General features: G+C 44.0%; 1 protein-coding gene across 3 annotated transcripts in view; it reads left to right on the forward strand.

Moving 5' to 3' along the window:
* LOC137570465 (alpha-1,4-N-acetylglucosaminyltransferase-like) overlaps positions 1-27,282 on the forward strand; it is an 81,349-nt gene that overhangs the window by 5,629 nt on the left and 48,438 nt on the right. The window contains exons 2-3 of one of the 3 annotated variants that reach the window (XM_068279134.1): positions 6,389-6,471; positions 24,388-24,902. In XM_068279134.1, the coding sequence (XP_068135235.1) occupies positions 24,411-24,902 (492 nt within the window). In that variant the 5' untranslated portion in view covers positions 6,389-6,471; positions 24,388-24,410. Of the gene's footprint in view, positions 1-6,388; positions 6,472-7,109; positions 7,231-24,387; positions 24,903-27,282 lie in introns of those variants that run through there. The other 2 variants (XM_068279133.1, XM_068279132.1) reach the window with 2 other exon arrangements.

Consider the following 27,282-nt stretch of genomic DNA (forward strand, 5'->3'; position numbering starts at 1 on the left):
ATCATGAGGCCCCCAACAAGACAAATTCAACAATCATTAGGCCCCCAACAAGACAAATTCAGTGATCTTGATGCCCCCAACAAATCATGAGGCCCCCAACAAGTCAAATTCAGTAACCTTGAGGCCCCCAACAAGACAAATTCAGCAGTCATGGGGTACATAAATAGACAGCATTTCACATAAATAGGCAGAATGCCCCCTTAATATGGTAGACACCTCTCACCTGGCAGAAGTTCCCCAAAATACTCTCAATCCGACAGCAGTGGTTCCCCAAAAATAGGTAGCCCCAGGTCTATAGGTGTCCCCAGAATAGGTGGCCAGCAGTATAGATGTCCCCAGAATAGGTGGCCAGCGGTATAGATGTCCCCAGAACAGGTAGCCAGGGGTAGAGATGTCCACAGAACAGGTAGCCAGGGGTATATGTGCCCAGTATATGTAGCCAGGTGTATATGTGCCCAGTATATGTAGCCAGGGGTATATGTGCCCAGTATGTGTAGTCAGGGTTATATGTGCCCAGTATATGTAGCCAGGGGTATAATATGTGCCCAGTATATATAGTCAGGGGTATATGTGCCCAGTATATATAGCCAGGGGTATATGTGCCCAGTATATATAGCCAGGGGTATATGTGCCCAGTATATATAGCCAGGGGTATATGTGCCCAGTATATGTAGCCAGGTGTATATGTGCCCAGTATATGTAGGCAGGGGTATATGTCCCAGTATATGTAGGCAGATGTATATGTCCCAGTATATGTAGGCAGGGATATATGTCCCAGTATATGTAGGCATGTGTATATGTCCCAGTATATGTAGGCAGGGGTATATGTCCCAGTATATGTAGGCAGGGGTATGTGTCCCAGTATATGTAGGCAGGGGTATATGTCCCAGTATATGTAGACAGGTGTATATGTGCCCAGTATATGTAGTCAGTGGGTATATGTCCCAGTATATGTAGGCAGGTGTATATGTGCCCAGTATATGTAGTCAGGGGTATATGTGGCCAGTATATGTAGGCAGGTGTATATGTCCCAGTATATGTAGGCAGGGGTATATGTCCCCAGATTAGGTAGCCAGGTGTCCACCCAGCAGGAGGGGAGAAGCGCAGTGGAGGGAGAGCTATGGGGACAGTGGGGAAGGGCGGACGTCTCCCCCCCCCCTTCCCTCACCTTAGGGGGCTCTCCCTCCCTCGCTGTCCCCTCCACAACTAATGTCCGGGTGGCTGGCAGCGGCAGACGGAACTTACCTGCGTCTCGTCGCAGCGCGGGCTGGATTTGCCGCTACTCTGGTCTGGTCCAGACCAGAGCAGTGGCTGCAGGACCCGAACTTCCGGCGCTGGAGCGAGACGGAGGTAAGTCCCGCCCGCCGCTGCCAGTCACTCGGACGGACATTAGTTGTGGAGGGGAGAGTGAGGGAGGGAGAGCACTAAGGTGAGGGAAGGGGGGGGAGATGGCCCCCCTTCTCCACCGCTGCTCACAGCTCTCCCTCTTCTCTGCGCTTCTCCCCTCCCAAAAAAAACAAACCCTGCAGCTCAGCTGGGCGCCCTTGGGGACCTAGCGCCCGGGGGCATGTGTCCTACCCCGACCCCCCCTAGCTACGCCCCTGGTTTCAGGCTGGGTTGTGTTACAGAGGAGATAGTCAGATGTTCATGAATGCCAGACTGAAAAGGTAGGTTTTCAGTTTAGACTTAAATGCTTCCAGGGATGGGGCTGTCCTGATTGGGTGTGGCAGGGAGTTCCAAAGTGTAGGGGCAGCATGACAAAAGGCTCTGTCTCCAAAGGTTTTGAGGTGGACTCTGGGGGTGACCAAGGTGTTACGTCCTTTTGATCTAAGATTGTGGGGGGTGTGATGTAGTTGCAACAAGTCCTTCAGGTATCCAGGGCCCAGATTGTGCAAGGATTTGAATGTCAGTAAGCCAATCTTAAACAGAATTCTCCATTTTATCGGTAGCCAGTGGAGTGAGCTCAGGGTTGGTGTTATGTGGCAATGGCGGGGTTGGCTCGTTAACAGCCTTGCGGCGGCATTCTGTACTAATTGCAGGCGGCGTAAGTCTTTCTTATGCAGGCCTGTGTAGAGGACGTTGCAGTAGTCTAGCCTTGATGTGACGAAGGCATGAACTAGGGTTGGAAGATCCTCTGAAGGAATTAGGTGTTTAATCCTTGCAATATTCCTTAGGTGAAAGAAGGAATGTTTCACAACAGCTGAGATTTGATTCCTGAAGCTTAATTTCCCATCAATCAGTACTCCCAGGCTGCGCACACAGTCTGAGTTGTTCAGGTCTGAGCTCCCTATCCTTAGCGGTGTTGGTTGAGACTGGAGCTGCTTTGCTGTTGAGCCCTGGCCCTCGATAACAAGAACCTCAGTTTTGTCAGCATTAAGTTTTAGCCAATTATTATTCATCCACTCCTGAAGCTCAGCTAAGCATGCGTTTATTTGTGGAGTAGGGTCTGTGACATCAGGTTTGAATGACAAATATAGCTGGGTGTCATCAGCATAGCAATGATATGTCAGGCCATGTTTTTGTATGATTTCTCCAAGTGGCAGCATGTATATGGTGAACAGTAAAGGGGATAATATTGCGCCCTGAGGTACACCGTATTTTAGTGGTACAGGGTTGGAGAGGAAGGGCCCTAAGGCTACCCTTTGTGTTCTGCCAGCCAGGAAGGAGTTGAACCACCGGAGAACAATGCCATCTATGCCACAGTACTCTTATAGCCTGTTGAGTAAGATTTCATGATCGACTGTGTCAAAAGCCGCTGAGAGGTCGAGCAAAATCAGGATGGAACATTGACCCTTGTCTCTTGCAATGAGCAGATCATTGCAAATCTGGGTGAGGGCTGTTTCACAGCTGTGATATTTCCTGAAACCAGATTGAAGAGGGTCAAGGATGTTGTTTCTGGAGAGCCTGGCTTCAAGTTGGAGGTAGACAGCCTTTTCAATAACTTTTCCCAGAAAGGGGAGGTTTGAGACAGGTCTGTAGCTGTTTAGAGCATCTGGGTCTAAGGATGGTTTCTTGAGTAGAGGCCTGACGATTGCTTCTTTCAGAGTAGAGGGAAACCACCCTTCTTGTAAGGAGCCGTTGACTATTTTGTGGAATGCCGGTGTAAATAGTTCAGGGCATTTCAACATGAACTTAGTGGGGCCAGGGTCCAGATCGCAGGTAGTCTGGCGAAGGTTTGAGAGGATATTCAAGATGTCTTTTTCAGTGATTACCTTAAAATCAGACCATGGTGGTAGGCTATTTTTGCACCTGTTATATGGCTCTGCATGGGTTTCTGGGGCTGTGAATTGAATGGCAGATCGTATGGAGGAGACTTTGTCTGAGAAGAAGTGGGCAAATTTCTCGCACAGTTCCTGTGAAGGTCTGATGCTGGATTTCCTGCAAGATGGATTGCAGAGACTGTCAACCGTGCGGAAGAGTTGGGCAGGTCTGTTGGCTGCATTTGCAATTTCGTGAGACAGGAATAAGGACTTCTTTTTGTTAATCATCGTTTGATATTTTTTTCAGGTGAGCAATTAGGGAAAGTTTGTCATCAGGAGACTGATGTTTGCGCCACCTTCGTTCCAGTCTGCGTCCCTGTTTCTTTAGTTCCTTTATAGAGTTGTCAAACCAGCGAGCGTGATGTAATGGTGCGGAACGTTTAATCTTTAAGGGAGCTATGGCGTCAAAAGCGGCTGAGACATCGTGGTTATATTTAAGGACCATGGATTCAAGGCCTAAGTTGTGATCTGTCAGTCCACCTAGATTGAGGCTGTTCTGAAGGTGTTGGGGTGTCAAACCTTTCAAGGAACAATATTTTATTAGTTCTTTCACTTGGTGTTTTGTAGCCGGTGCTGTAAAGGAGAAGTGGACAGTGTGGTGGTCTGACCAAACTACTGGATCAATTTCCACATTGGATATTAGGAGTTCTGAATGGAAAATGAGGTCCAAAGTGTGTCCTTTTTTGTGGGTAGGGAGGTTGACGGCTTGAGAGAAGCCCAGTTCATTCATGGAGAGAAGTAGCTTAGTTCCAAATTGGGAAGAGTGTGTATCGACCCGTGCGTTAAAGTCTCCAAGAATTATCCACCTAGGGTGTTTCAGTGTTATGCAAGATACAAGTTCTGCAATTTCCTTGAGAAAAGCTGAGCCAGCGTCAGGGGGTCGGTAGACAAGCAGTATGTTTATTTTTTTTCCAGCTGAGAGCTGGGCTGCTAGACATTCAAAAGAGTGGGTGGGGGCTACAGCAAGGGGTTTAATATTCAAAGTGGATTTGAAGCACAGAGCTAATCCTCCGCCCTTGCGGTTTTGCCTTTCACAGTGTAAAACTGAGTAATTGTCTGGTACCACAGCTGCGAGAGTGGGTCCTGAGTTCTGATCCAACCATGTCTCTGTAATTAAAGCTAGATCTGAAGCCTCTATTAGATCATGAATAACTGCTGTTTTGTTGATTATGGACCTGGCATTGCAGAGTACTGCTTTAATGTTGTTTCCCTTAACTTTGAGGTCTGTGTTCCTAGCTCCTGGCTGGGGGTTGTAATCAGGAGTGTGGCAGCTGTCTCTGTTATCTGGGTCCTTTACTGATACAGCTGATTTATAGATATGTGATGATTGCTTTGGCTTTGATTTATGGGTGCCTGCACCTCCTCCCCTCTTCCCCCGCCTTGTTTTCTTGAGAATCCCAAAGGATTTTAGAGGGGTAATCAAAGCAGAATCTATTTGTAAGAGTTTCTTGGGAACAGAGGTTGCAATATAGATAAGCATCTCAGCTGAGTATTTTAATGGTGGCATTTGGACAGCTGATAGACACCCTGCTGAGATCAAAGGGAAGGGGTCTTATGCAAGCTGTACTTCTCAGAAAAAAAGGAGATGCTCCAGATTAAAACAAATTAAGACAGTTTCTTGTTTCAATTTAAAAAGTTTGGAATAAATGTAGAAATAGGATAGTCATAACATAGAAAGCTCACAAGGTGTTTTTTGCCATTTCCGTTACTTACAGAAGGATCAGGAGCTGAGGGTTGAAGAAAGTTGAAGAATTTCAAAGTTTGAGGTCAGCTCCTAGCAGGCTAGGCATTTTCAGTCCAAGTCCAATTTTAATCCAGTTTAAATCTCAGCCATCCAAAGTGATCCATAATTTCTGATGAGCTGTAGTTGTTGCCAGAGAGGTGATGCATAGGATTCCTCTGTATTTTTGGTCCTGTCCATGCCCAAATGTATTTAAATAGTCAAAATTCTGAGACAAGATGTGGAGCAGCTTGAGAGAGCTGCAGCCCAGCTTGGGCAGTGGTTGACTGGGGTTCAAATGCTGGAGAGGGCTGGAGCCACAAACAGCCTATCTGATTTGTTTGATTTCTATGGGAATATACACATTATTGATGCCAAAGACCCCAAAGCTCACAAACTTGGTCATTGAGTGTTTGTGTGTTAGGGTTAGAAAAAGTGGGATGGAGCCAACACCATCCAAATGCATACCTGGGCAATGCCGGGTCATCAGCTATAAGGAATAAAAACAATGAGAAAAGATAATTAACCATAAATACAAACCTTTAGTTAATCCTAGTCCAATATCCTTGGAAATGTCCCATGGCAATATCCTCTTGATATCTTGATTATTTTTTGTAATTCTTTGCATTCTCTAATGCAAACATTTACAAATAAAATTGGAAAATTGAAAATGGGAAAAACAGAAAGTCGGAAATTGGAAAAATGGAAAATCGGAAATTGGCATTGGCAGAAATCTGAATTTCCGCAGACCATCCCTACTCACACAGGACTTTGCATATTAGTGGCTGGATAGTGTAATGGTTAAGGGCACTGCTTCTGACATGGGAGACCAGGGTTTGAATCTTGGCTCTGCCTGTTCAGTAAGCCAGCACCTATTCAGCAGGAGACCTTAGGCAAGTCTTCCTAACACTGCTACTGCCTATAGAGCGCGTCCTAGTGGCTGCAGCTCTGGAGCTTTGAGTCCGCCAGGAGAAAAGCGTTATATAAGTGTTTGTCTTTTAGAATCCCACCTGTGTATAGCCTGAAATAAAAGCAGGGAAAGACTATTGTCAGAAGTACTATCTGTAGACTTACAATTGGGTCCACAAATTAAGTTTAATGAATATTTGGTTATATGTTCCTGTACAAGTAAATGCCATCATCAACAAATAGTAAATGCGTCATCATGAGAAACACATCATGCTTTCAGCAGTTTATAAATTATATTTTAGTTTCCAGGTAGGACTCTTGGAAAGGTTGAACATCCTTCTGATTATAAAAACAAACATATCACATTAGAAAAATGAAAAGGTTAGCAAGTTCTGTAAACACACATTACTGTAGTAGTCGGCACTTATTTGTAAAGTCAATAGAGTGGAAGTCTTACAGGTAAAATGACAACGTGTTCATGTATTCAATGTATTCATAGAGCAGGAACGCTTGATGGGAAGTTCAGCATCTAATAAGTAGACTGTCTGAAGGACAGAGCTGATAACAAAACATTCTTCAAAGGTACGAGACTTAATAAGCTTAAGTTATACATTTTATTGTCATGCTTTTATGTTTCTTCCTTTCTTTCCTTCCTTCTTTCTTTTTTTCCCTTTTTAAGTTTATTATATCAAACTTTTTATTTTAAAATACCATTACATTTATTGTTATTATTATATTGTGGGCTGTGAAGCACCAGGGCACCAAAAACTTGTCTAATTTGTTTGCAAATGACTTCTTCAATCTTATCAATTTATTGACTACATTTTTGTGAGTATCCTATACTTTCTATTATGGGTGTTTTTTGTATCAACGACAGGATATAAAGCAGAGCACATGGCTTACATCCCACCTACACTGTACGTTGTCACACACACACACACACACACACACACACACGCACGCACGCACACACGCACGCACACACACACACTGACACTCACACACACACTGACACTCACACACACACTGACACACACACACACACACACACACACACACACACGCACGCACGCACGCACGCACACACACTCACACACACACTGACACTCACACACACACTGACACACACACACACACACACACACACACACACACACACACACACACACACACACACACTGACACGCACACACAAATTAACCGTAATAACTGTTGAATTGCCTGGGTGTTGTTGGGCTGTGTTGACATGCATCTCCAGTTGCTAGGACACAAGTGTAAGCTTATTTTCAGTGAATTAGGTTTTCCTGTTGTGGTAAATAACTTCTCAATATGCAGGAGCATGTAAGTTTTCATCGGTGTGTTTGGCAATTGAGAGTGTGTGTACAGAGACTACATGATCAATCCTGCTCGGGTATTGGAGGTTGTTATGGATCAGTTGTGCCAAATCCTTACTGAACCCTGACGCCCAAGCAGTACCCACCGCAATGTTATTTTTGCTTCCCCACTCACAGGAATCTGCTACATTATGCACCAATCATTGTCCCTCCACCCCCTCCATAGCAACAGAATGCATCAATAGCCTAAATGTTTATGTACAGCATCAGTCCCCAATTTGTTGCTCAAGGGATCATTTCCCCGATTTCCAAAGAGGTGATAATTATCTCATGTGTGTAGTTAGCTTTAGACTTAGTTATAGAAAGTTTAGTGTTATGCAATAGGGTTAAATGTTAGTGGTACGTATAGTCATAGGAGGATAGTGTTGTGGGATAGGGATTTTCATCTTAAAAAGCCGATACTATCGCTATTTACCAGTGCCCAAATAAACAGGTGCTATTATTGCATAGATTCGCTTTAGCTATTCATTTTATGTTCTAAAAGACAGTTCATTACTTTTACTAAGCAATGTGTTTGGGGTTAATGATGTACAGAAAATACCAAAAAAGGTTATCCACTGACTCCACTTACCTGTCTAGGTAAAATTACAATTGTTATGCTGTTACTTTTTAAGATCACTTGCTGATAGTGTTTGAGTGCAGACTGCATAGGAAAGACAACTGTAGGTCAAGACACTAACTTCTACAGACACATCAAGGGGAGGACACACTCTTTTGTTGAGGATTGTAGTAAACTTTGTTCACAAGGGAGGTAAATGAGGACAAGTACACAAAACCGGAACATTCATTAAAGGAGAAGGTGTCACTGAAGACTTTAACTTCGTTTATCAACTTAATTTATGGTCAATATACTTTTTTACTATCCTTATCAAGTTTTATTAAAGACAATCTGCAGCTTGAGCCATGAAACTTAAACTATTAACATGTATACTGAAGAATGAATGTCAATCAGCTAGTCTGTTTCTTGACTGTAGTAAGTGGATTACTTGTACATATAACTGTCGGGGTATATATTGTACCTCATAATGGTGCCCATACATGAATTGATTTCTCTGCATGTTCGACCATTCAGTTTGATCATTTTATCAGATCAAGGGATAATCGATTGTGTTGCATTCTGCCCAATTGGACAGGATGGAAAATATTGGCCAATCGTAAAAAAAATCGAGTACTGGTCACATGGTTTTGATTGACACAGAATCTTATTATACTCGAGCATACTGGCTCATAGACTAGAGGAGGCCTTGGAGGTATTACTGGGGAAACAGCAAACGGGCTTTAGAAAAAATAGGCACCTCCAGGAAAATATATATACAGCAATTAATATTATTCATAACTGTAAAGTTAATAGAGAAGAAATGGTCCTCATAGCGATCGACGCAGAAAAAGCGTTCGATCGTATCTCGCATGAATTTATATTTAATTGCTTAAAAAACTTTGGCATAGGTCCCCTCTTTATAGAAAGAATTAAGAAGCTGTACAATAATTTAAATGCTCAATTGATAATCAACTCTTCTGCCTCCAAAGTCTTCCCGATTTTGAACGGGGTACGACAGGGATGCCCTCTTTCACTCGGACTCTTTAACCTGTGTCTCGAGCCCCTACTACTTTGTATTCAAAACGATGAAAAATTAAAAGGTATAACAGTAGGTACTGAAGAGATTAAAGCACTGTCTTATGCTGATGACCTCCTGTTGACACTAAGAGACCCAGTAATGTCCCTATATAGATGCGAACAAATTTTAAGCAGCTTTGGGGCGAGCTCAAATTTTAAAATCAATATGGAAAAAAGTATAATCCTCGATCTAGGCTGCTCGATAGAAACAAGGAAAAAGATTCAGGATTATAATAACTTTGCTTGGGGAAAAGTAATTAAGTACTTGGGGATTAAGCTGGGTGGTAACGTAGACAAATTATACGATCAAAATTATAAAAATCTAATGGAAGAGAGTAAAAAAAAACTAAATGGATGGGATCGGCCTTACTTTAATCCACTGGGCAGAATAGCAATAATAAAGATGTGTATTTTGCCCAAAATAATATTTCTTATGCAGTGTGTTCCGATTGCCCTCCCCAGCACATGGTTCAGGGGGTGGAACAGACTCTTCCAGGATTTTATCTGGGCTAGATCATCTCGTAGAATTAGCTATAACATAATTGGTAGAGATAAAACAAGGGGTGGGATGTCGGCCCCAGATATTTTATCTTACTATAAGTGTATACATTTAACAAGAATAGTGGACTGGAAAATAGAACACTCTACGAGTTCAGGTAAAAAATTATGGACATTATTTGAAAAAAATGAATTAAATATGGATATGATATTTGCATGGCATCCTATGTATATTCACAGGTTATGGAGTACATTATCCCATCCCTTAATAAAGCCCACACTGAGAGTCCTATATAACCTAATGAAGGAATGGCTAACTGGGGGTGGTCTTTCCCTCCTGACTTCCTTAAGAGATAATCCAGGTTTTCCACCCGCATCCTCAGCATTGTGGTTCTCCAAGAATGGTGTAAATATTGATACCCGTTTAGTACATATTTATGGAAACAAAGCCCTGGGGATTACTGGTATGATGGGGGGACAAGGAAAGAATACACCCTGGTGGCTTACCCAAATAAAAAGTTATATGAACAGAAATACACCTATTAGGAGTGATTTGAATCTATTTGAGAAACTTCTCCTACTTAATAATAGACCACCTAAGATAATGTCACTATTATACGACTTCTTAAAAACCATTGACCAATGTGATCTCCCTCTGTACTGTAAAAAATGGGAGAATATCATAAATACACCCCTGGGGGAGAAATGGCCAGCTATTTGGTCTGCTATATGGGGTAGCCCGGACTCAGATTTACAGTGGATGCAGTATAAAGTGGTATCTAGATGGTATCTAACGCCCGAAAGGACAAAAAAATGTAATCCAAGGATGGGGTCCACATGCTGGCGATGCGGGTTGACTGGGGGATCAGAAGTTCATATGTGGTGGAGCTGCCCATCTGTCACTCCCCTGTGGGATGAATTTATAGAATTTGGTAAACAATGGGTACACACCAACTTTAATATATCCAAAATTAATGCGATTTTTGGTATAACAGAACAGGAGGAGACTAAGGAAGGCACTTTTTTGATAACAGTGGGTACCCTATATATCCGGAAAATAATAGCTAAAAACTGGAAGAGTCCGGGCCGCCTCCTTTTTTTAGATTGGTTTAGGGGAATGGAAAACTTATACGAAAGATCAAATACCCCGACATCAGAAATTACTTCAAACCAATATAAATTTTTAAGAGAAATCTGGGCTAACCTAAGGGGTTACTCCCCCCTTGCGGTCATATAGGCGGGACCATCAAGTACGGGTTAGGGACAGTGCAGTTTCTAGGATAATTTTCACCCAGGGCGAGTGTCAAAAAATACGCCCCCCCCCCCCCCAACAGTCATGGTACTTTATGTGAGAGTCGTAGGGCATCTTAAATATCCAATCCGTTGTGGTCGCTATCACCGCACATCACCAAATGTAATTTGTGTTAATCACGCACCTGTACCCACATCTCAAGACGGTGGAAATGCTCGTCGCAAAAAAAAAATAATTGATGGTTGTCGTGAAAATTGCCGTAAAAAAATGCGTATTGGGTATGGGCCTTTACAATTTTCAACTGGGGGGGGGGGAGGGGGCAGCCAAAACAGAGGTAGAGTTCAGAAATAAAGATAGCACCTACTAAGCCAACACAGGAGATCACATAGCAGTTTGTCTAAGCAGGAACTAAACTAAAGGGGCCCATACACTTACCGATTTTTCCCGCCAATATACAGCCGATTCGATCACTGTGATCGAATCGACTGTGAAATCGTTGCACAAATGCTGACCAAACGATCGATTTCCGTTCAAAACCGATCGTTCCCGTCGATCTGTCCGTGCGGAAGATTTCGTTTGATCACCGGCGGGTCGGGAGTGCGTCGATAGCAGAGTTCGAATGTCCGACGACCAACGGTAGCAGCAATACATTACCTGCTCCACCGGCGCGTGTCCCAGCTGTCACCGCTGCTCCTTCTCCGCTGGGCTCTGGCAGGCTTCACTTCTTCCTGTCCCGGCAGGAAGTTTAAACAGTAAAGCGCCCTCTACTGTTTAAACTACCCCCGGACAGGAAGTACAGTGAAGCTGGAGCCGAGCGCGGAGAAGACAGCGGAGATCAGGGGACTCGCGCTGGCCGGATCAGGTAATGTATGGGGGGGAGGGGGGGCAGCGTCAGCTTCACAGATTGTGATCGGTTTCAGGCCCAAATTGATTCACAATCTGTTTGCAGTAAAGGCAGCCATACGATCCCTCTCTGATCAGATTCAATAGATCAGAGAGGGATCTATCTGTTGGTCGATCTGATGGCAAATCGACCAGTGTATGGCTACCTTTACTCACTTCCAGCTTCAAAGCCATAGATCATACACAGAAGATTATACAGCAGATAATGCCTGGTACACACCATGCAATTTCCCGTCAGATTGACTGTTGAATCAATAATTTCTAACAGGTCCGATCTGATTTCTGATCATTGTTCTGATCAATTTTTTATCGATTCAATTGTCAATCTGACAGGAAATTGCATGGTGTGTACTAGGCATTATCATTAGAGTACTACTCAGACCAGAGCAAAGAGGAGCGTCCCCCCTCTTCCCACTGAGAGCGGCCACAACGGGAGGAAAAGCGTCAGAGGTCAATGAAGCTAGTGGGGGGGAGGAAGAAAGTCACTGGAGCTAGTGTGGGGAGGGAGGGAGAAGGTCACTTAGGATAGTAGGGGACACAGAAGGTCACTTGAGCTAGTGTGGGGAGAGGTCACTGGAGCTAGTGTTGGGAGGGAGAAGGTCACTGGGACTAGATGGGGAGGGAAGAGGTCAATGGGGCTATTGGGAGGTGGCAGAAGGTCACTGAGGCTACTGGGGGAGGGGGGGAGGTCACTGGGGATAGAGGGGGAGGCAGATGGTCACTGGGGATAGTGGGGGAGAGAGGAGATCACTGGAGCTACTGGGAGGGGGGAGGGAGGAGGTCACTGGGGCTACTGGGGGTAGGCAAAAAGCCACTGGAGCTAATGGGGGGAGGGATGAGGTCACTGGGGCTAGCAGGGGCAGGAAGAAGTTCACTTGGGCTAGCAGGGGGAGGGAGAAGGTCACTGCAGCGGGGGGGGGGGGGGGGGGGGGTAGGGGGGCAGAAGGTCACTGGGGCTACTGGAGGGGGCAGGAGGTCACTGGAGCTAGTGGGGGGAGGGGAAAGGTAGTTGGAGCTAGTGGGGGGAGGGGAAAGGTAGTTGAAGACAGTGGGGGCAGGTAGATTTATACTTACTATTCTGATTGCAGGTGTCCATTCCTCTACTGTCCTAAGGGGGCAAGGCTTCCTCCAGGCTGGTCTTCCTCCTGTCAGACGAGCACTCCTTAGTGTACAGGAGGCTGGGGTGACCTCTCCCCAGGGGGCGGGGTTTCCTCTGGAGATGATATGGGGCTTCCTCCAGGACAGGTACACTTCCACCTTCCAGGCACTGCTCCTAAATCAGCTTCCAGGGGCTACAGATGGCCTTTCCTGCATGTGGATGGCAGGGCTCACATTCGCCAGCCACCCTATCATCCATGTCCCATGTGGGGGCGGGGCTTCCGCGATTGGGGGCGGGGCTTATGGCGGCCAGGAAACCTCTCCTAAGTGTCCCAGTTTGGGACAGCTACTTGTTGTCATGATGGCTTGGGACCCCAGCAGAGCCTCAGCTGCCTGTCAGTTACTTCTCCTCCCCAGTCCCCCACACTCAGCCAGGAACACATCAGCAGCAAGCTGACTGCTTCAGTGCCCTGATGGCTGCTGCAATGCCGCTGCAGGAAGTCGGTGTCACCACGTGATGATTACTTGTTGCTGGCAGCCATGGCAACAGGAAGCCCAGGAGGAGTCAGTGGAGACAGAGAGGTGATCGCAGCGCTGCTTCTCCTACCTCTTCACCCTCTCTCTGTCAGTCCCGTCCTTCTGCCTGCGCCCCCTTCTCCTCAGGGCTGCACTGCGCCCCGTGCTGTGGCACTGTCCGCACGCCTGTAGAAACGGGCCTGGTTAGGGAGGAGGGACACTGGCGATTAGCCGAAATACCGAGACAAAATGGCATAAGGGTCCATTGTGACTGTGGCCTAATATAACCTAGCCTACTTGGGGTATGAATGTGAAGTATGGTTGGATTATGAATATTGGGTGTATGGGGTTGTATGGGGAGGGGGGTGGTGGTATAAGGGGAGGTGCGGGTTAATCATTCACTAATTTTTGTAATGGTACTGAGTTATATCCTTTTTTCTCAAACAATGACGCAAACAGTACCTGACATATAAGGCTTTTGCCTTAAGACAATCAGGATATAACCCGGTGGGGAAAGCTGAGTTTGAAGAAAAAAAAAAAAAAAAAAAAAAAAGAATCTTATTTTGGGTTTCAGACCATGGAGGCACAACATCAGGCAGCTGGATTAGTAAAGCATAATCACATAGGATCTCGCTTGTAGTGTGTGGGCTACTAGTTGATTGACTTTCCACCAACCACACTGTAGTTGATCACCCAATAAAGTCAATCAATCAATCGCTCCATGGAAAATCGAGTAATGTATGGCTACCTTAGAACTACATATATTACTCAGAATGATAAAATGTCTTCTTGAGCACACAAAAGTGTCCAGTTTATTCTCTTCTTTAGAATTGGGAACCAAAGTTACATTCATCCAAATGTAAAGAGTGCACAACAGAAGAAAAATATAAAATGATGATTATAATAATAGCAGCAATTTAGCATGTCAATTCCATAGAAGATAGTTGTCAGTGGTGTAGCAATAGGGGGTGCCGAGATGATGACTGCCCCGGAGCTATTGGACCCGAGGGGCCCTCCCTCAACTGCAGTATTAACTCTTTATTGGTTCAATGCTGGTAAAAATCACTTCTATAGATGCTTTGAATAGTAGTAATCATTAACAAACAGTTCCTCATCCTCTTCTTGCACCTCTGACACGGTGTGGACCTTGGCAGGTTTTGGTGTGCTGTATGAATGGTTATGTATAGAGTGCTTGGGAGGACCAATGTAAAGCTTGCACTGGGGCCCACAGCTCCTTAGCTATGCCACTAGTAGTTGTATTGGTCATGTATGCCCTTAAGTAAAGACTACAGTTTACATTGCTGTGTCATATGTACTTTTTACCTATTTGTAAACATAGTATCATTGTGGGATATTTGACAGAAGAAGAGGGCAGACAAATCTGCAGCAACTCTAGTGCTCCATTTGCACTAAAAGAGGAACTTTAACCCAGGATTGAACTGTTTCCCAATCAATAGCGCCGATAGGGGATTCCCCCTTTTCCATTAGATATATTTTCTCGAGTAGATCATCAGGGACATCTGTATTGCTGATCTTGTGGTGAAACCCCTCCCACAGTGTGATGTGAGGATCATGCATTTTCTGTCTATGAACCTCGTTGCATTGTAGTAAATAATAGCTGTTAAACTGTCAAGTGAATAGTGGCCACAATTCACTAAGCTTACCTCCAGTCTTTAATAAGGGTTCTGAGCTGTTAATGTTATCCCCAAGGTTAATTTGGGTCATTTAGAATTCACTAAGTAATCTACCTCATACAATCCTTAAAATAAGGATCATGTCCTTAAGTTAAGGAGTGATTCCTTAAGTTAATGTGTGAATCCCTAAATTAATAACTGAATCCTAAAGTTAAAGACAGGGGGCCATATGCAATTCACTTTTTCACTAGAGTTTTCTCCTAGGAGATTATTTTTCATCTTCAATTTAAAATAACTTTCCATCACTTTTCAACTAAAAAAGTACCAAAAAGTAGGTAAAGAGGTACATTCAAAATTATGTTGAGTATTTTCTTGCTTTCTGGTGGCTTAAAAGGCATTTTATTGACAAGTTTAAAATTATCACCTAGGAGAAAACTCAGGTGAAAAAGTGAATTGCATATGGGCCCAGTTGTTAATTTACAGAGAGGAATGCAAGTGATAACAACTGTAAAGTGTGTGAGGAATTATCACCTTGCAATTGTTAAGTGAAGTGTTACTGGAGATTGCAATGGAGGCATCAATGTAAAATTGAGAGATATGAGCTGTTTGATTTAAGGGGATTCTATACAGAGAGAAATATATGGCAGGCACACAGAGAGGGAGAAAAAGAGAGATATCAAGCATATGTATACAAAGCAACAGACACAGACAGAGACACAGACATACAAACACGCACATAGCCAGCCACACACACAGCTACTCACAGACAAAGACACAGCCACACACAGACAGACACAGACACAGCCAGCCAGCCACACAGACAGCTATTTACAGACACAGATACAGCCACACACAGACACACTCACAGACACACACACACACAAAGCCACCTACAGACACACACAATTGCCACTTTGCCCCGTGAAATCCACAGCTTTTTATGATTATTTAATTCTCACTACTTATGGGTATATACATTTTTCTGTAATTTAACCACATTTAACCCCTTCCCACCGCCTACGCCAATAGGCACCAGTAAGGTTGCAGCCCCAGGAACACCTAACACCGAAAGGCGCCAAGTCCTGGGGTGGGGTCTTACAGGGGATCGTGCGCGACGATGCTTCAGTGACGGAGCTCGGCTCTGTCACCAGTCTACCAGCGACAATCGCCGCTAGCAAACTGTTAGATGGCAAACCCGCTGTCTATTTACATTGTACAGCACTGCAATCTACTGCAGTGCTGTACTGGGGACAGCCGTGTCACTTGGCTGTCCCCTGGAGAGGCTCCGATCACGATCCCCTCTCATAGGCTGAAGGAGGGGGGGAAGGATAAGCCTATGGTTCTGGACTGGTTAAAAAACATTTTTCCTATCATAAATTTATAAACAGTTTTTCGATAACATACACATTTTTTCTGGAATACAAATCCCATTGTACCCACTGTTCGCTTTAACATACCTAGCAAATGTGGTTATTATAGGATGTATTTGGGGGGCTTTGCTATTAACTGCTAAAGTCAGTGCCATTGACTTCTATGCAATTTGCAAAACCACCCAAAGTTCAAAGAACTCCTTGTGAGACTGCCAGAAGTGTTCTTGCTCATGTACATTAATCTTATCTCTATTGCAATGATCTAGAGCACGGGTGGGTAAACTTCATTAGGATCAGGATGCATTCCTTTACAGTAGAATGGAGCCCACTGCTACTGCAGCTCTCTGTCCACCTGCCTCCTTCCCGACGGAGGAATGGCGGAAAAGGATTGGGTATAACTTACCGAATCGCACTCTCCAATGGGGATCTCCATGGAAACGTCAGGGTCACCAACCACTTTAAATTTATTTTAACAGGATTAAATCTTGTTGATTGGTTTGCTGACTTTCAATTGTTATGCTGCCGGTCCTGTGATCAAGAAGGCTTCACAGACTTCTGTAGCCACATGGTGCTCAGGAAAAGAGCTACACCTATGAGCAAGCTGATGGGAATTTAACTTCAACATAGTAGGCTTTTTGGTGGGGTTGTAGTCATGGAGGTAGGTATTCTTATTCTTATTATTGAATTATAAAGCGCCAACATATTCCGTGGCGCTGTACAAAGTAAGAAACAAACATGGGGTACATAATACAGACAATGGTGTACTCTAATATACAAGATACATAATTAGTGACAAAATACAAAAAACGAAACAACATACAGAATACAAAATACAGAAGTGGTAATGACAGTGATAAAAATAACATGATGAATAAAATGTATAATGATTTCCAAGACACAAAAGGGGGAGAGAGCCCTGCCCTTGCGAGCTTAATGTAAAGGGAATGGGGGGAAACTAGAGGAGGGGTAGTATACGATAACATATATAAAGGCAGTGTGTTTTCAGGATACCTAGTAGGAGTGCAATTTGGTCTTAGGACAAAGGGAAGTAGCTTAAGGCAGAGCGTATGCTTGTCGGAACAAATGAGTTTTTAGAGAGCGTTTAAAAGTAACACAGGTTGGCGAGTGACGGATGTGTTGTGGGAGGGGATTCCAGAGAAGGAGTGAAGCGCGTGCAAAATCTTGTAAGCGTGAATGTGAGGAGGTGATTCTAGAGGAGGACAACAGAAGATCGTGTGCAGATCTGAGATTGCGATTGGGGTTGTATCTGGAAATTAGTGAGGATATGTACTGGGGAGAGAGATTGTGGAGAGCTTTGTAGGTTAGGGTTAGGAGTTTGAACTGGATCCTCTGGTTAATTGGCAGCCAGTGAAGAGCTTGACAGAGAGGGTCAGCAGAGGAAGACAGAGACGAAAGATGAATGAGACTAGCAGCTGAGTTCAGTACCAACTGGAGCGGGGCCAGTTTGTTAGACGGTAGTCCACAAAGTAGTACGTTGCAGTAGTCCAGACGAGAAATTATAAGAGCATGTATTAACATTTTGGTTGTGTCTTGAGTGAGAAAGGGACGGATGCAAGATTTGTTTTTGAGTTGGAGATGGCAGGAGCTGGTTATGGAGTTAAGATGAGGAGTAAAAGAGAGAGAAGAGTCGAATTTTACCCCCAAACACCGTGCTTTTGGGAACTGAAGTTATGGGAGTGTTATTAACATTTATAGTTACTTCAAGCAGAGAGGTGGCCAGAGACAGTGGGAAAATTATTAGTTCTGTTTTACTCATGCAAAGTTTTAGGAAGCGAGAGGACATGAAAGGATACACGTTTGAGGAGGGAGTTAAGGTCTGGGTCCGAGAGGTACAGTTGCGTATCGCCTGCATACAGGTGGTATTGAAACCTGAATGAGTTGATTAAGTCACCAAGACTGTGCATGTAGATGGAAAAGAGGAGGGGACCAAGGACAGAGCCTTGAGAAACCCCAACAGACAAAGCATGAGGAGAAGAGATCTGATCTGAGTAGGAGACTGTGAAGGAATTTCCAGAGAGGTAGGAAGATAACCATGTGAGAGCAAGGCCCTATATTCCGACATTTGAAAGTATTTGTAAGAGTAAGGTGTGGTCGACCGTATCGAATGCTGATGACAGATCAAGAATGATGAGTATGGAAAATTGACCTTTGGATAATGTTTTACACTTTTTTCATATTCATTTGGCTTACAAAAGACTCCATCTTGATGTCCATTTTAAATGATCGATCACATGTCCATGTGGTTTAAAATATGTTGAGTAATCAAAGAGGCATGTGAGGTCCCGTACCTTGGAGCATATAAATGAAATAACAAATTAAGATCCAGATAAAGTAAGGGGCCCTGTAGCTGAGCAGTACCAGCAGGTACATGAGGTTAAGGGTTTGTTATCTTTTAGTTCAAGGAGAGGTGAGAACATTGATAAACATCTTTGAAGGATGGAGACTTTGTGAATTTACTGCCGTGGATGCCAGTTCCCACAGGGTTTGAATACGAATATAGACTCAGTCTATATAGGGTGAGGAAGGCCATTTCCTAGGGGTAAGAAAAGGAGGAAAAATGGGAATGGTTTCAGGCACAGTAGGGGTGGGGTAGGTGTGATTGAGAAAGACTGACATAATATATCAAGTTTTATTGGCTTCTGTTTTTTCTCTACCCCCTTGTGACTAGAAGAAGTAAGCCCGCCTTATGTTAATAATAGCTTCTACTATACTGTATATGCCCAGTGATGATGTTCAGCCAGCCTGGATGGGTATGTATATAGGGACTAGGGCTGCTCATCCGATTCCGGATATCCGGGTAACCCGGATATCTGAACTTTTTTACGCTATCCGACCGGATTCGGATTCCGGATACTTCGGCCCAAATCTGGCTAGCTATCTGCGGATATTTGGCCGCATAACCCGGATATCCGCGGATAATGCGGATATCCGGATCCGAAATACTGTTACTAAGGAGATGACGTCCTGGAGCCAATCAGAGGGCTCCCAGCAGAAGCCCTAGCAACCAATCACAGAAAGGAACCCTGGCCAGCCCCACCTGACCTCATTGAGCCAATCAGAGGGCTCCCAGCCTAAACCCTGGCACCCAATCACAGAAAGAAACACTGGCCAGCCCCCCTGTATAAAAAGGAGGGCTGCCATGATGAGACATATTGTCTTAGCTTGCTGAATGCTCACTGAGAGACATGCTCCAGTGCTGGTGGCCTACCAAGGGCTGCACACAGTTATAAACCTAAAGCTGTTCTGTGATTAACCCCTTCACTACTATCACTACACTATTGTTAAATCGTTAATTAACTTGATTGATGTCATAGTGTGACAGCCAGAGTGTGTGCTCCAGTGCTGCTGGGCCTAGCAGTAATAAACCGAAAGCTGTTCAGTGATTAACCCCTTCACTATCACTACACTATTGTTAAATCATTAATTACCTTGATGTCACTTGTGTGACAATCAGAGTGTGTGCTGCAGGCAGCTGCTATGTGTCTGTGTGTGTGCTGTGCACAGACCAGGCCAGCTGCTGCCTCCTGGCCAGCTATTAGCCTTAGGAATAGGTTAGGTTAGGGATTAGGGGATAGGACTACTGTGTTATTCTGTAGTTAGTATTGTAGTACTGCAGTCAGTGGGCTAGTAGTTGTTAGAGTAGTAGTACTACTGTGTTAGCTTTCTACAGAACTGCTGTGCTGTGAGCAGTGCCAGTGTGACAGTTAGTGTGCACTAGTGTCTTCTTCTCTGCTGTCTGACTGTCAGGTGTCATGTGGCACTCGCCAACTGCAATTTAAAGGCCACTTCCGGTTTTATATCCGGATATCCAAATACGCCAGATACTAGGGTCGGATATCCGATTCAGATTCGGATCGGAAAATTTTGAACTCGGATATCCGACCCAAATCGGATCCGGATTTTGAAAAGAGGGATCCAAGCAGCACTGATAGGGACATCAGTTTATACATTTAAATGAGAAAATCTCAGTGAAGGAACTGGTCCTGTGGTGAGGAGGATGTCCGTGAGTCTCGCAACCATGTATAATAATAATATATTGCAGCATGGATGGAATCTGGCTCTGTATGCGTAAGAAGATAGAAATAGTATCCCCTAAGTACAATTTTGATATGTGTATTTTGAACCCATCCCTCCCTGTCGTCACATTGTCAAATACAGCCCTATCCAGTGAAATATACAATACTGCTATATCTAGCATACATGTGCAGCTTCTGCTAATTGAACTGGAAATGTTATCTTTTATGCAAGGTATAATCTTGGTAGCACGATATATATGTGAAAACAAAAGATATAGAAACAATATTTTCTCTATTATTATTATTTATTGTATTTATAAAACGCTAACATATTATCCTGAACTGGACAATAAATACATAAAATGATACAAAGGATGAGAGACATAACATGGTTAACAACATAGGACAAAGCTATACAAGGCAAACAGGGTACAAAATACATGATTTTGGGCTGGTTAGGTAGGCCCAGTAATACAAGTATGAGGCAGTCATAGGAAAGTAGCACACGATTATGTAGAATACACTAGGGAAGGAAGGACCCTACCAAAGGCTTACAATCTATGGGCAAGCCGCCAGAAGGGCCCATTCACACATATTGTTACACAACTTAAAAGTGGTGGACTGAGGACATGGCGTACTATGACATACATGTCAACTGTTGAATTGTCAAATTAAACTATTGAATGGTCAAATTTGCCAGCAGCAAAGATGGTGCTGTTGAGCTATTTTAGGAAGTGATCGATGATTAGGCAAGGAAGAAATAAAACCATAGGTCCCTTGAGTCAAGCCACACCCTCACAAAACCCTGTGATGGGGTGAAATGCATAGTTGGGTGGAGCTAAGGATGGTGCGGCATGCGACATCACTGGAGCCCTTGCTGATAATAGAGTGGGTGGATTGCGGGCCTGCCAGCTGTGCAAGGATGTCAGACCTAAGTACACACTTCCGGCCAAACATGTTTTTAGTGACTTTATCAGTATTGGAGTAATGATTTGAGCATAAGATGAATAAAAGCTCTCTGCAACTTTTTTGTATCAGTACCGATTGTGGCCTGTTCTTATTTGCTTTTTTCTTCACTAGTATACATGGTGTCCATATTTAACAGGATGCAGGTAGTCAACAAACAATCCACATATTATAAAAAAAATAGGAATGGGCAAGTTTTCCCCTGTTTTCACCTTATCTATGTTACATTTTTAAGTGTCCAAAGAGCAAAAATATAATATAATTAAGGTAAGAAAAGTAATATTGAAATGAAGTTAATCAGGAACAACTTACTTTAAGTGATTATTTTGCTTGTAAATGTGCTGAAAGGTTCTTTTTATCAATTATGTGATACATTAGTAATTTATGAGAAGTTTTGTGAATAGAGCCCATTGCGTCAAGTCTCTCACCAATCCAGCGTTTGTCAATCAGGTCACTCCTACTTTCAGCCTCTTTGGATGCGGCTGTAGTAGACCTCTCAACCTAGCCACAAGATGATGGCGGGGAGCGTTAAATATACCTAAAAGAGGGTGCCAAAAGTTTTGCTAATGTATTTCTCTGTGTGAGGTAACTTTAGCACCTAAGGCTAAGTTTCACCTTAGATGTTTGTCTGTGAAACCAAAATGGTGCATGGGAGAGGAGAGGAGGCTACAGCGCAGACGCGGAGGGGCAGAGCTAGAAGGGTGTAGCTGGAGGGAACTCGCCAGAGCGTGCCAGAGAGCAAAGAGAGCAGTGCGGAACTAAGGAGACAGTAACAGCAGTGAGGAGCAGGAAAGGAGGCCACGAGCAGAGAGAAGGCCGCAGCAGTCACCCCGGAGACTAAGAGGGGACCTGGCAGCAACACAGAGACTACAGTGGAGCAAGTAAGGCAGAGGCAACCAGGCCAGACAGTGACCGGATACCAGAGGCAGCTTGCACAGAGTCCATCTGAGCTAGTCCGGACAGAAAGGACCCCGGCAGCAAGATGAGTATTAGGCCTGAGAGCCAACATCAAGTTACAGTGTGTGTTCAGTTAGTAGCCAGTGTCCAGCGGAGGCTTGCTGAGATAGAAATATAGCAACCCAGAACCTGGAGAACCTGGAGAGGCCAGTTCTGTTCAAAGTACTGTTACTAGAGACTGTTTGTGTGAAAAAGCTTTAAAGATACAGAGACCTTGTGTTGATGATACAATTGTTGATGCAAGATAGAGCTGCCCAGCTAAAGTGAAGAAATCTTCTGCTGCTTATATAAAGCGTATTGAGAGTAAAGGCCTTGCTGTCACTAAGAGACATTAACAGCCTCCATAAGTACCCTTCAAAGCTGATACAGCCCCCTGCTTGCATTAAGTCCTTTTATAGAGAAATTGTTCCTGTCAAGTCAGTTTCAAGTCAAGAGTTAAAGTTCAAGTACTCTTCTGTGCTATGTTCTGAAGTGTTACTGAGAGTTTGATACAAGAAGTGAACCAAAGTGTGATTTATGCATATTACTTAAGTACACGGTCCTAAAGAAACCAGAACTTACTAAGGCCGTGAGAGTAAAAGAGAACCTTTCAGTATTAAAAGAAGATAAGTGAAAAAGGAGGAGTTGCATTGCGTCTTGTGATACTAAAGTGTGCTACAGTATGAAGTGAACTGTCATCTGACCAAGATACAGAGTTAACTTACTTGGAGTACAAGTTTTGCATCAACTCTAAATTAGCCTAAAAGTCAAGGTGTGCTAAAAGAGAGTTATATTGTGGGAGAGTGATTTGGGTAGCATAGCTGGGTGCATTGGTCACTTTATCTTTTATTTACTTTTATTTCCCTAACCTTTTTGTTTATTTGATTTATAATTTATTTTGTTTGTTATTTTGGGAGGCCCTATCCAGACAGGTGTGTTAAGTGTAAAGTGGGTTTGTGGAAAATTATCAAGGGTAAAGAGTCTAGGAGATCTTTGAGCAAGGTGAACATCCTTTTTGGGATCAACGAACGAACTGTGCAACTATACAGTACCATCTTAAGAACTGTCACGAGTTCCCCAAGGTTTTGCTGAGCAATACAGCTTGGACTTGGTTGCAAGGGACTGATAAATGTTTAGGAACTGAAATTGCTCAGTAGACCATCCCCTTCCCCAGCCCACGCCCCAACAGTGGTACTATGATGTAAACATGCTGTAAAGTGATTAATTATTGTACAAAAAGACCTTTGTAACTCAAATTTCTTATATAATTTGTATGTAACTTAACCTTTTTATTCCGCAGCATTTACCGGTGCACCATCTGTGAAAAATTGTGAATTGTATATTTTGACCTGTGATGTGCAAGGGAGGTGTATTGTGTTGTTAAAGTGTTACAGGTTGATTGAATCTGACAGTGATCACCGTTAGGTCGCAAATAAATCTTTGATAATTTCAGTGTCAGTGTCTGGTGGATTTCCCTCAGCCGGGGCCTGGTGCTAACAATTAAATCGGGTTCCACCGGGAATCCTTTCTGGCCAGCCAGTACAGCTGAGAGGAGCGCTTAGGATGCAGAGCAGGATGTGATCCCGCCCACCTACACATTGCATCTGCCCACTGCAAACTTCGTCAGGGAACCCACTCTAGACCACAAGGGAGGCTATATTGAAGGTGAAGCCCTAGATCACCAGTTAAACCATATGGGAGAGGGAGGGGGGGGGGGATCAGACATCAGGAAACTGTATAAGGGCGGGAGGGGGTTCACTAGATACAAGGGAACTGTATTGGGGGGGGGGTCACTAGACATCAGGGAACTGTATAGGGGAGGGAGGGAGGGAGGATTACTAAACATCAGGGAACTGTATAAGGGAGGTAGGAGGTATTAGACACTATAGAACTGCATAGGGGCAAGAGGAGAACCACTGAACACCAGGGACCTGTATAGGGGAGGGAGGAGTGGCATCAGACAACAGGAAACTTTATAAGGGAGGGAGGTGGCCAATAGATATTAAGGTTGGCTCGCAAATTGGTCCCCGTGTGTTCAATTTCCGCCCATGTTGTTTTTGAGTTTGATCCCCATGCACCATGGAATCCAGAACCTTCACTCTCCATAGGTGAGTATCTAACATTTTTCAGGATGACGTCAGATCTGCTTTCATGGAAATATATTGCAGATTACATATTATCAAGATATTTTCAAATTTTTTTTATATTTAAAATCTGAAATAAAATTGTTCTTCATATAATTTATGTTTTTTTTTGTTTCATTTCCTTTTCTTTTACAGGTTAAAGTTTACTTGAAATAAGGATGATAAAAGGCTTGAAGATTATTTCATTCCTTTTGATTGTGTCAGCTGTTGGATTTCTGTATAATGTTGTATACAAAAGCAGCCACAACACTTACTTTTCCAATTTCTTTATAGAAAATATAAGGCATGTTCTTTTCAATATAAACTTAACGTCGGCCCATAAAAGTATTACACCATCTGCAGGAACAACTACTACAGAAACCCCAGAAGATATCCTGAGACGTGGTGATAGCATTATATTTCTGGAGACCAGTGACAGAATGCACCTTCCATCCCTGGTATTATGTGCTCTTGAGTCAGCAGCACGAGTCTATCCTGACAGACACGTTTTCTTTTTTATGAAGGGAATAAACCATACGGCTTCACAAGATAATGAGGAAGTGATACTAAGACATTACCCAACCCTATCATCTTTGAACAACATCCACATTGTTCCTCTTATAATGGAAGACATTTTCAACAGTACACCTCTTTTTCCCTGGTACAAGAAGGTAAGGCTTTATAAGTTTCAAGCAGAAATATAAATACAATGCTAACATTTCAATAGCACCTTCTCCTGTCAGACTTACAGTGTTTGTGAGCTGCATCCCCTTAGGGCACACTCAGTAGGCCACCCTAGAACAAGAGTCTTAACCAAGGTCTCATTGGTGGATGGGTATCAGTTCTTCAGTAAGGATTCAAACTCTGTTCTCCTATGTGATAGATGGTGCCTTTAACTGGAACAAAGATGAAAAGGCCAATGGTACCCAAGCACACATTATAAAGTGTTTGCTCATTGCTACCTGTTTTACATCATGTCACAAAAAATGACCAAGCTTAATACAGAAATACAATTACATTAACAGTCACATTATGTGACGTTATTCACAAAACAACGAGTAGCAGGTTTGTAATCAGTGGCGTAGCAATAGGTAGAGATGGCCCGAACGGTTCGCACGCAACCTTATTTGCGCAAACTTCGCTGGTTTGCGTTTGCTATCGAACGCAAACTATATGCGAGTTCGACCCGCCCCCTATACTACATCATTAGGGTCAACTTTGACCCTCTACATCACAGTCAGCAGGCACAGGGTAGCCAATCAGGCTACGCTCCCTCCTGGAGCCCCCCCCCCTCCTTATAAAACGCAGGCAGTGTCAGCCATTTCACTCACTCATGTGGCTGCAGTTATTAGAGAAGGGAGAGAACCTGCTGCCATAGGGAAAGCTTAGTTAGGCTCTTGTGTTAGGCTTGTTAGGTTGCTCCTTCTTGCTGATACTTATTGCTAAAAAGCACTCCTCATCCTCAACAGCTCTTTTGAGAGCTAATGTTCTTGTGATCTATTTTTTTTTGTGTGTGTGTCCCACAGACACTTGTGTTGCATATACAGCCCTGTCAGTCTTGGTAATTCCTACTGTGCCACTGCCAGGCCCAGCACATTCAGTGACTACCTGTGTGTGTGACAGCTGCACATTTGTAATACCAATCACTGCATACCCACCTGTTCAGTGCACCTACCTACCTACGTGAGCGCATGCAGTGTTATATACCACCAGTCACTGCACCTGTTCACAGTACCTGTGTGTGTGTGACAGCTGCACATTTGTAATACCAGTCACTGCATACCTGTTCACTGCACCTGTGTGACTGCACGCTGTTTTATATACCAGTCTGTGCATACCTGTTAACTGCCCCTGTGTAACCGCACATTGTTGTACCAGCAGTCACTGCAACCTGTTCACTGCACCTGTGTAACCACACATTGTTGTACCAGCAGTCACTGCAACCTGTTCACTGCACCTGTGTAACTGCACATTGTTGTACCAGCAGTCACTGCAACCTGTTTACTGCACCTGTGTAACCACACATTGTTATACCAGCAGTCACTGCAAACTGTTCACTGCACCTGTGTAACCGTACATTGTATTAGTCAAGTCAGTGCATACCTTTCACTTCATCCCCCCCAATATGGACAAAACAAGAGGCAGAGCCAGAGGCAGGCCACCTGGCAGGTCTGTTCGAGGTCGCGCTGACGTGATTTCGTGCAGCCCTCGACCAAAGTACAGTGTTCAGAAGAAGGCACGTGCCATCAACCCCCAATATTGTCATGACGTAGTTGACTATTTACCACAGAACACCTCATCTTTCTCAGCTTCCGCATGGAAGTTTGACATATCTTCCTCCTCCTGCTCTGACTCTGGCACCCCACTGTTCACGGTGCCTGTGTGTGTGACAGCTGCACATTTGTAATACAAATCACTGCATACCCACCTGTTTAGTGCACCTACCTTCCTACGTACACAGAATTGCATACCACCAGTCACTGCACCTGTTCATGGTACCTGTGTGTGTGTGACAGCTGCACATTTGTAATACCAGTCACTGCAACCTGTTCACTGCACCTGTGTAGCCGTACATTGCATTAGTCAAGTCAGTGCATACCTTTCACTTCATCACCCCCCAATATGGACAAAACAAGAGGCAGGCCACCTGGCAGGTCTGTTTGAGGTCACGCTGTCGTGATTTTGTGCGGCCCTCGACCAAAGTACAGTGTTCAGAAGAAGGCACGTGCCATCAAGCCCCAATATTGTCAGGACGCAGTTGACTATTTAACACAGAACACATCATTTTTCTCAGCTTCCTCCTTCTCTGATTCTGGCACCCCACTTAAGACTCCGTCGGCAGCCATCACCAAAGTGCCATCATCACAGGGCTCAGCAGTGTGGAAATTTTTTGCGTGTCTGCCTCAGATGAGAGCAATGCCTTCTGTACTCTCTGCCACCGAAAATTGAGCTGTGGAAAGACCAAGACCCGCGTAGGGACAACTACCTTACGAAGGCACATGATTACAAAGCACAAACTGCAATGGGATGACCACCTGAGGAAAAACAGCA

The sequence above is a fragment of the Hyperolius riggenbachi genome, chromosome 4 (assembly GCF_040937935.1).
Source record: "Hyperolius riggenbachi isolate aHypRig1 chromosome 4, aHypRig1.pri, whole genome shotgun sequence".
Lineage (NCBI taxonomy): Eukaryota > Metazoa > Chordata > Amphibia > Anura > Hyperoliidae > Hyperolius > Hyperolius riggenbachi.